The sequence below is a fragment of the Aquarana catesbeiana genome, linkage group LG06 (genome assembly GCF_042186555.1).
Source record: "Aquarana catesbeiana isolate 2022-GZ linkage group LG06, ASM4218655v1, whole genome shotgun sequence".
Classification (NCBI taxonomy): domain Eukaryota; kingdom Metazoa; phylum Chordata; class Amphibia; order Anura; family Ranidae; genus Aquarana; species Aquarana catesbeiana.
The window spans coordinates 265607218-265617829 of NC_133329.1; the positions used below are offsets into that span (position 1 = coordinate 265607218).

The 10612-nt window shown below is 43.6% G+C and overlaps 1 protein-coding gene across 1 annotated transcript in view; it reads left to right on the forward strand.

Annotated features, from left to right (window-relative positions):
• The window catches only part of CARF (calcium responsive transcription factor), a 104905-nt gene extending 94678 nt beyond the window's left edge, over positions 1 to 10227 (forward strand). The window contains exons 13-15 of the mRNA XM_073633303.1: positions 6886 to 6989; positions 7604 to 8084; positions 9632 to 10227. Of these exons, the coding sequence (XP_073489404.1) occupies positions 6886 to 6989; positions 7604 to 8084; positions 9632 to 9750 (704 nt within the window). The 3' untranslated portion in view covers positions 9751 to 10227. The remainder of the gene's footprint in view (positions 1 to 6885; positions 6990 to 7603; positions 8085 to 9631) is intronic.
• The last annotated feature ends 385 nt before the right edge of the window (positions 10228 to 10612 follow it).

Here is a 10612-nt window from a genome sequence, read left to right on the forward strand (position 1 = left end):
TCAATACCTAAGAGACCATGTTAAACAGGTCATAAAGGTTTTACCTGAACAACAGGCCCAGGGGTTGGCTAACCTTCCTGCGGCCTTATCTTATGTTGTGGACACCGTCAGAGATTCTATCGTGCAAACCTCTCATCTTTCACTGGGGTTGGTGCATATACGTAGAATCCTATGGTTGAAAAATTGGTCAGCCGAAGCACCATGTAAGAAGCTGCTGGCTGGGTTTCCATTTCGTGGTGCAAGGTTGTTTGTAGATGACTTGGATGACTATATCAAGAAAATCTCTGGTGGGAAAAGTACTCTCTTACCTGTCAAGAGGAAGAGTAAGCGTCCCTCTTTCAAACTGACTCTTTCCCCAGTGCCAGGGGCTTCAGCCTCCAGGCAATCTCGACGGCCTCCTCCGTCTGGGTTCAGAAGCAAGAGTCAACCCCAGGAACAAAAGAAGTCCTGGGGGAAGAAGCCTATTAGGCAAAGCACTAAGACCTCTTCATGAAGGGGCGCCCCCGCTCGCTCGAGTGGGGGGAAGACTGCGACAGTTCTCAGAACTCTGGCAGGAGGACTTCCAGGACAGATGGGTAATCTCCACTGTAACCTTAGGGTACAAGCTGGAGTTTCAGGAATTTCCCTCTCCTCGGTTCCTCAGATCAAGTGTCCCCAGAGACCCAGAGAAGAAGCAGTCGCTCCTTCTAGCGTTAGAGTGACTTTTGTCGCAGGAGGTCATTATGATGGTTCCCGCAAAGGACCAGGGATTGGGTTTTCCATTCCAACCTGTTTACGGTCCAAAAGCCAAATGGGGATGTCAGACTCATTCTGGATTTAAGGGATCTGAACCGATTCCTAAGGATTCAGTCCTTCCGCATGGAATCAATTCGGTCAGTAGTCCCCACCCTGCAAGGAGAATTTCTGGCATCGATAGACATCAGAGATGCATATCTGCATGTGCCCATTTTTCCTGCTCATCAAAAGTTTCTGCGCTTCGAGATAGGAGGGCGCCATTTCCAGTTTGTGGCTCTGCCTTTTGGGATAGCCACTGCACCTCGGGTGTTCACAAAGGTCTTGGCCCCTCCTCTGGCCAGGTTAAGGGCCCAGTGTATAGCTGTCATAGCATACCTAGACGACCTGCTACTAATAGACCAGTCGGTAGCTTCCTTGAACGGAAATTTGAGGACCACAGTCAGGTATCTGGAACACCTGGGTTGTATCCTCAACCTAGAAAAATCTTTCCTACAACCAGTAAGAAGACTGGAGTATTTGGGTCTGATCATAGATACAAGCCGGGAGAAAATATTTCTACCGCAGGCAAAGATCACTGCCCTAAGAGAGCTGATTCTGGCAGTCAGGACCAAGAAGGGTCCTTCTGTCCACCTTTGTATGAGACTACTAGGGAAGATGGTGCCTTCATTCGAAGCAGTTCCCTATGCTCAGTTCCATTCAAGAATGCTGCAACACCGTATTCTGTCGCCCTGGAACAAGAAGGTTCAGGCATTAGACTTTCCGTTGCACCTGTCGCATGCGGTGCGTCAGAGCCTCAATTGGTGGCTCATACCCGAAAACCTGCAGAAGGGGAAATCCTTTCTACCGGTTACCTGGACGGTGGTAACAACAGATGCCAGTCTGTCAGGTTGGGGAGCAGTTCTGGAACAGTCTGCGATTCAGGGGCTATGGTCCAAGACCGAGAGGACCTTACCCATCAACTTTCTGGAGATCCGGGCGGTATACCTGGCCCTAAAAGCCTGGACTATCAGGCTACAGGGTTGCCAGGTCAGGATCCAGTCCGACAATGCCACAGCAGTGGCTTATGTCAATCATCAGGGAGGCACCCGGAGCCGAGCTGCTCAAAAGGAGGTGAATCAGATCTTAGTCTGGGCGGAGATGCATGTGCCATGCATATCGGCAGTTTTCATTCCAGGGATAGAGAACTGGCAGGCAGACTATCTAAGTCGCCAGCAGCTACTTCCAGGGGAATGGTCTCTACATCCCGACGTCTTTTGGAATATATGCCAAAGATGGGGGGTCCCAGATGTAGATCTCTTTGCATCCCGGTTCAACAAAAAGATGCGGGACGGATGCGTTGGTGATTCCGTAGCATCGGTTCTCACTGATTTATGCATTCCCACCTATTCTGCTACTGCCACGACTCCTTCACAGGATCAGGCAGGAAAGGAAGTCAGTACTTCTGGTGGCCCCCCGCTTGGCCCAGAAGGACTTGGTATGCAGAAATAGTAAGGATGACGGTGGGTTCCCCGTGGACCCTACCGGTACGCCCAGACCTGTTATCTCAAGGTCCAGTGTTCCATCCTGCCTTACAAACGCTAAATTTGACGGTTTGGCTATTGAGACCCACGTTCTGAGGAGTCGTGGGTGATGCGTCTTAATCCTCCGGTTAAAGCGCCCCTAAACCCCTGGGACTTGAACTTGGTCCTGGCTGTGTTACAGAAACAGCCTTTTGAACCAATAAGTCAGATTCCTTTGGTCTTGTTGACAAGGAAGTTAATTTTTCTGGTGGCCATCTCTTCTGTTAGAAGATTCACAATTAGCAGCCCTTTCCTGTAAGGAGCCTTATTTGATTATACACAAGGATAGAGTGGTACTGCGCCCTCATCCTAGTTTTTTACTGAAGGTGGTTTCTGATTTTTATTTAAACCAAGACATTGTTCTGCCTTCCTTTTTTCCAGATCCCTGTTCTCCGGAAGAGAGATCTCTACATTCGTTGGATGTAGTAAGAGCAGTCTAGGCCTATCTCGAGGCAACTGCTCAGATTCGCAAAACGGATGTTTTGTTTGTGCTGCCAGACGGTGCCAATAGAGGACAGGCAGCGTCAAAAGCTACCATTTCTAAATGGATTCGTCAGTTGATTATTCATGCTTACGGTTTGAAACCGAAGATTCATCCGTTTCAGATCAGGGCACATTCCACAAGGGCTATTGGTGCTTCTTGGGCAGTGCATCACCAGGCCTCTATGGCTCAAATCTGTAAGGCCGCAACCTGGTCTTCAGTCCATACATTCACCAGATTCTATCAGGTGGATGTGAGAAGGCATGAGGATATCGCCTTTGGGCATAGTGTGCTGCAGGCAGCGGTACAGGGTCTTCAGGTCTGATTACATCCTACTTGGTCGTGGTTCCCCCCCTTCAGATAGCATTGCTCTGGGACATCCCATCAGTAATTACTGTGGCTCTGTGTCCCGTGATGTTCGAGAAAGAAAATAGGATTTTTTAAGACAGCTTACCTGTAAAATCCTTTTCTTTCGATGGACATCACGGGACACAGAGGTCCCGCCCCTCTTCTAATACACTATATTGCTTGGCTACAAAACTGAGGTATCCCTGCAAGGGGAGGGATTATATAGGGGGTTGAACTTTCTAAAGGGGTGTGCCAGTGTCCAATCACCAGTGATGCCCTATATAACCCATCAGTAATTACTGTGGCTCTGTGTCCCATGATGTCCATCGAAAGAAAAGGATTTTACAGGTAAGCTGTCTTAAAAAATCCTATTTTTCCACTAACAGTTATGTAGTCTACTTCCCTTAAGGTCTACCTTCACACATGGACGACATGATTTTGGTTGTGCGGGGATAGTAGCTGTCGCCCCAGAAAATGCTCCATGAAACAAAACCTGACCTTTTTAGTTTTGCGATCAGGTCTGTTTGGACCTGCGTACCATCAAGGGATAATTCTCTGCATTTGTGATTTTGCTCCAAAAATCACTAGCCTCCCTTTCCCTGATTTCAATTTTTATAGGGTGTGTCCTATGTAGCTTCCCCTATACAGCTTTTTGCAGCTTAGCCTCCCTGGCGGTATGATTATTTCGGATTTTAGGTGCTGAAAGCGGTACCATTATTTTGCATGGAAATTTGGCATTTTATATTGTAGGTCTGTAAATCTTAACAATAACACACTTAAATCTGTCCAAACCAGAGTCTAGTAGATATCCCGGGTATGATAAAGTTTGAAACACAAAAACATAAATTATAATATAATAAATAAAAATAAATAATTAAAAAAAAATAAAAAAAATAGTAATAAAATAAATTTCCCCACAATTCACTATCGCTCAATTCTGCAAGTGTTCTAATTTACTATCGCTTTTTTCTAGCTGGTCTAAAGCCACTTTTGACGTAAAGGGACACTTTTTGGTTGCTATGGACAATCTCCAGTTTCCAGGCAGAAAGAACAGTGTATATCATGTAAAACTGCATGCAGGGCATGGGCCAGAGCACTGGGGACAAAAGGGATGTGAAATCATTTCATACAGTACTGTAATCTGTAAGATTACAGTACTGTATGTGTTATGATTTTGACATTTTTTTGAATTTGCCGCCAGGCTCCGCCCCCGTGCGTCGCGCCGCTCGCAGGGAACGGAGCCTGGCACGGAGAGGCTTCGGAGGAGGACGGAGCCCTCGGACACTGCGGGGGACATCGCAGGATCCCGGGGACAAGGTAAGTAACGCCGCCCCAGGATCCTGCAATGCGATCCCGAGTGTGGCTCGGGGTTACCGCTAATGGTACTGAATTTTAACCCCGAGCCACACTCGGGAATACCGCCAGGGAGGCTACTTGGCTTTGTGAAGTTCTTCCGCTTTTTGGACTTGTTGGGAATATTTTCACTTTGCTCATAAGGTTGTTTTCCTGGTGCTTTCACTTGGGCTTGCAGCCCAAAGCCTTCTTCCTTCATAGGGGAAGAACATTCTTCTTCTGTCCAGCTCCAGTGCATCAGTAAGCTATTCTTTCTATTATCTAAATGTAGTTAGATTTTTCGGGCTTACTTCACGGCCTCTGCTTTCGTTTGTTAGTCTGTCTCTCTCCAAGTTTACTATAGGAAGCCTCCCAGCCATTTACTTTTTTGGAATTGACTCGTGCGCATTACTCGATCAGGGGACCTTTCATATGGGGAGGTTCCATATCCTATTTGCAACTCATGAGTCATGTTTCCTCATCAGGTTTCATTGTACTGTTTCTGCTTTAGGGCAATGGCTTTAGTTTTTCCCACCCTTCGGTAGACACTGGTTTGGTGCGGTCCAATAGTCAGTGATTCAAGTTCTTTGCTGTGTCAATCGGTGAACGGAAGAGAAAAATATCATTTTTTTTTGTACTTGCCGTAAAATGATTTTCTCTGCGTTCATTAAGGGACAAAGTAACCACCCTTTTGATTATTATGCCTGTGACCTGTTGCTCTATATAGTGCTTTGTGTCCAACTTAGCTGCCTCTAGAAGCTGGAGGGTTGGGCTAACTTTAGGAGCCACCCCTAGGCTGTGCTTTGTTTTTTTCCTGCCTAGAGATTTACTCCTGAAGGTGGCCCAGTGGTCAGAGATCCAGGATCTCTGCTGTATCCTTCAAAGAATTCAAAGAAAATAACTTTATGGTGAGTACAAAAAAATCTTATTACACATGCCAATTGTTTGATAGACATTGTTTTAGTACACTAAATTGAATCCAGTTAGATTCAGTCTACTTCCAGGGGTTTTACTCCAACATGTTCTCAGTGCCCAAACCAAACCACTTTTGATTCCTATTTGCCCAGTTCCACTACAGATCCCTACAACACGACATCTTGTCACTGTGGCGCAAGTTGATCCAGTCCTTGGCACTAAAGACCTGGTTGTCCCTGACCTTCAGGCTTAGGAATCCTGCTCTGGAGTCAAGGAAGTCCTTTTTTCTGATCTTGTGGAAGATCATCATGACTCCTGATCAACATCCTGAAACTACAGGCTATCTGGCTGTGGTGCAGGCAGTGATGTACATTAATTATCAGAAGGAAACCATGTTTCCCCTTTGTTCCCCTCTGATTCCACAGGATCTAAATTTAGTTCTTATGTCTTTCGAGAGACCATCTCCTATAGGCGGCAGTACAACCCAACAGTCTCTGAATTCATGAACTGCAAGAAATGAGTTTTATGCCAAGTACAAAAAAACAAATTTTTGCTATTTCTGTAAGCTGTCCTCGGTCTCGTCAACATCCCTCCTATCCTCTGGTTCCCCTTGCCAGCTTTAGTGCTCCTAGGGCCATTTTCACCCCTGCACTATTTTGCCACCAGCATGAAGGGGTTTGTGTTCTGTGTTGAACATGCTGTATCTCAGCTTTAGGCAGGTAATAGATGCTCACCCCCTCCTGTGTTCTGAGTGCTCAGAGGAGAAATATACTCAGGGTATGAGTGGGGTCTCGGTACCTATTGAGAATTCAGATGTAAAATATACCTCCCCTGGGAGTGATGATTAGGCAACCACCTGAACTCTGCTTCAGGAGAAGAATCTGATAACTTCAGTAAGGGATGCACTTAAAATTAAAATTTGAGGATTGCATCTATAAAAGTGACTTGACTGTTTTGCCACTGCATTATGTGTTTGCAAAAAAGTGGGCCCCCTCAGTCTGGTGGGAGTAGGTTACTAGGTACAACAATTCCATTGCACAGAGCAGGCAAGTATAGAGATGTTTGTTTTTTGTTTTTTTTATTAATGTTTTCCTTTATAATTACTTTAACTTCCCTCAAGCAGGTTTTGCATTTCTATAGACTTGTATGGGGATGCAAAACTCACTTGAAGTCAACAATAGTCTGTTGACAAGGGGTCCTTACGGTGAGTACAAATTTTTTTTCCCAATCCACCTGTTGCATTCTGTGTAGTTTTAAATGCATTAAAAATTTAACAGGAAACATGGGATTCTATTGTAGTTGCTGCAACATGGTTACAGACCCAGCAATATAACCACTGGAGTCCCTAAGAGACACAAGAGTCTTACAGAATAAAACCTTATCCTTTATCTGCCAGAGACTGATACATTAGAATAGCTCTAAGAACAAATTCTCCCAAGCCCCTCCCCATAAACATCAGTAATGCAAGCTCAACGATGATACATATAACTTTGTAAACTTTTTGCTGTTTCACAGAACAAGAAGAGGAGAATTCGCCAAATGAAGACCTCTGTCAAGATACAGCTCAGCTGATCTCCTCACTTACCTCTCTTCAACCAAAAATATTTGCACAGCTACAGGTTCGTGAATTTTACAGAAGTGTTTTAAACGAGTACAACATGAATAGCTCCAGATAGAGCCTGCTTGTTGTCTTGACTATTTTATTGAATACTCAAAGCAAAATATTCAGAATTAGACACAGCAATGAGACAATTTTATGCTAAGACTATGTATTCAGTCTTGAACTAAAAAAGAAAGCCTAAGTTTAGTCACAAATGAAAAAACAAAAATCAGCACAAAGGACATTACTATGTATGTGACCATGCGCTGATGGCTCCTGCCTTAGCTGAAATCTTCCTCCTCTGATCCACAGAATGAAAAGGTTGCCCGATTCAAGATCCTTCTTTAAACACATTAACATCATCAATTCATCTGTAGAGGTTTGAATTAGAGGATTTATTTTCAGAGGCCTTGTGCCATTAAAAATTAGATTAACGATTTCTTTCATGGATTTAGATCAAAAGTACTGTGATATCTGATACTGTCATTAGGGCATAAGACATTTATTTATACAAATTAGTTCAGCATCATAAAATGAAAAGGGTATGAAGTAGCAACCTTCTTTAAAATGTCTTAAATACACATGATTGACTCATTTCAGTAATGTCTGTGCATGGCTTGTTGTTTTCTCAAGGGACTTCAGCTTCAGCCCTCTTTCACATCTTCTGATGGAACTACTGCACTCATTGCAGTGAATCGGCCATCTTCCACATTCGCCTCTCCTGATGAAACAACAGCTCTAATTACAGTCAACTCTGAAACTCCATCATTTACATCTTCTGATGGGACAACAGCACTTATTACATTGAATCACCAGCCCCAGACATTCACATCTGCTGATGGAACTACTTCCCTTATCACAGTAAGCCCATCAACTCTCTTGAATGCTGAAGCAAGTAATCAGCCACTTGTGCTAAGTCACTTACACAGTCAACCATGTGACTCCTCTATGTCTTCTGTCACTACTTTGCCTGCATCTGGTCACAACATAGTGAGTATGGGACAGCTAGTGACTGTGGAGGATGCTTCTGGCATGTCGGGAGAGGTGCACCAGATCCTACTGGGGGAGATACACCCAATTCCTATCAGGATTATAGACAACCAGCCAACAATTGGTGAGTGTATTTTTCTATAGTACACCATAGGAAAACATTGTAGTGGAGCCACTTATTTATTGCTTGTGCAGTTCCAACTTAAAAGTAGAGCTTTAACAAAATTGGACTCCTTTGCTACTCTGTCCAAGCCGCACAATAGAATCATGAAAGGTAATAGAAGGCATGAAGCCATAGACTGCCTGAACTCTGATTGTGACGTATGGAAGAAATCAGATGGCCAAGTGTCTAGGCATTGACTCATAAAATCAACCATCATGGGATTCTGAGCAGCGGTTTGTGCAGAGAAAGCACTATAAATATATCTTGCATTAATGAAGTGTTACAGGTGGATTATACCTTCAGTTATTTTTAGGTGGGCATACACAGTATTGCTATATGGTGATTGAGGCACAGGTTTATATTGATCATACATAAACAAAATAATCTGTGCTCCTACCTTCCACCATACCTTAGGCAGTTGTGCTCAGCGAAATAAATTCCGCCAAAATAATATTATACCATATAATAAAGTGCATGTGTTTATTTAGCTAGTCTTTAAAGCGGAGTTCTGCTTAAAAAAAACATTAAAAGTCAGCAGCTACAAATAGTGCAGCTGCTGACTTTTAATAATTGGATACTCACCTGTCCCAGCGATGCGGGGGAAGCATCGGGAGACGAAGCCCCACTCGTCTCCTCCTCCTCTCTGTGGCGCCGGCATTGTAACTGGGCTCCCGACTGTGGCTTCACAGCCGGGCACCCACTGCGTGTGCCGCGCTGAGCACCGTGGCTGGCCAGGCAATCATCTGGGACCTGTCACGTGTCCCAGATGATTGCCGAGAGGGAGGGGGGAGAGATGATCTCCCTTCCGGTGCCGCAGTGCGCTGAAAGGAAGTGGGAGCTGGGACCACTTTTGGTGTGCCACTTTTTGATATTCAGCAAGACCAGCTCAATATAGTTCTCATTTGCTGAGTGTATTTTTAAATTGTTGTAATTTTGATCCCCAATAAAATATGAGTTAAATTTTATTATTACTCTCCCATAATTGCCCACTACAGCCTTAGTAGCTGTCTTTTTTTTCCGTGGGAGGTCTCTTCTCTTTTGACTCTCCTTGGAAAACATTTTGTGCATGTCATATACCTAGTGTTATTTCCATCGGAAGCTGCACATGCTGTGTACAGCCTGCAATACAAGTAAATGGATGTACTCGGTCATGCTCTAAAAAGCTCTTCACTCAAAAGTTCTGGGTTCAGAATATACATTGGACACGTGCAACCAAACTCCAATGCACAAAAACAGGTCCACGTACAGCCATTCACTGGTATGTCAGGCTGTAAATGGCACAGCATCGGAAAGTGCAGAGAAATGACACTAGGCACATGTAATGCCTATAAAAGCCACCCGTGTTCGCAAACCCTATAGCGTGATAGTAGAATCTTCTTGTATTTCCATTTTGAACCAGTGTTTTACTGACACTATTATAATTCAGGGATTATTTTGAGCAAATCTTCCTAGGAGACATGGATTGATTTCTTCTTTCTGGTTTTTTTTTTTTTTTTCTTTTTTTGTAGTTGAAGTCAGTCCAGTTGATGCATTTTGTACTGAGCAAATTGAAGCAAGGAAAGAGCAACCTGAAGCACAGTCACATGAAGATGTAGCTGAAACTATGGATTGTCAGGACTCCGCTTGAGCAAAAAAAATAATGACATGATCTCTTTTTCTTATTACTTGTAATGCATTTTCTGCAGTAGAATTTAATAACTCTCATATTGAGGGGAAACATATGGACAATAGCCAATACTGATCCAAAATTTGGATATTTTGCTTATAACAATGTTGCATATCATTTCTGCTAAAAAATGCTTCTAGAAATGAAGGGTTTAAACCAGGATATCTGTACAGGCACTGGGTGCTTTGTGTTTTTGTAGTCATAGGACATTGGTGCAAATATTTGATGTTCTTAAATTATTTGAAGCAAACGCAATAGTAAAATAGGTGTTCTGGGCTAATATGTGAACCTCTAATGTACAGGCAATTGCATCACATTGTATATCCTGTACATGTTGGTATATTCTACACATTTGAGAGCAGGACTATCACAGTATATATCTGGTTAGAGCGTGCTATAATGAACATCCCGTGGGCTACAACTGCCCTAATGGTCTCTGTATACTTTGTATTATTATTATTATTATATCCCCTTGAGAATTGTGTTTGCATCGTTTTTATCTGGGCACATGCAAGTACTTGTATCACATAAACTAGTGATGAGGTTGACAGGAAGTCTGCAGCCACACATCAAAGTAAAACCGGTAAGACCAAGCTGAAAAATAGTTACTGTGCTTTAAGGCAGCTACAAGAACCTGGATGTCAATGGGTTTCTGAGGCCTTGTGCTGGAATAAAATACCAAACTGGTTCAGGCTTTCTGGTGAAGTGAATCTCAGACTGAGCAAGGGGGCTGCCATTACATCAACTAACTTCCCTTGACAAGGTTTCATTCTTAAAAAAGAAATAACCGCGCTAAATACAAAATGAAACACATGAAACAATC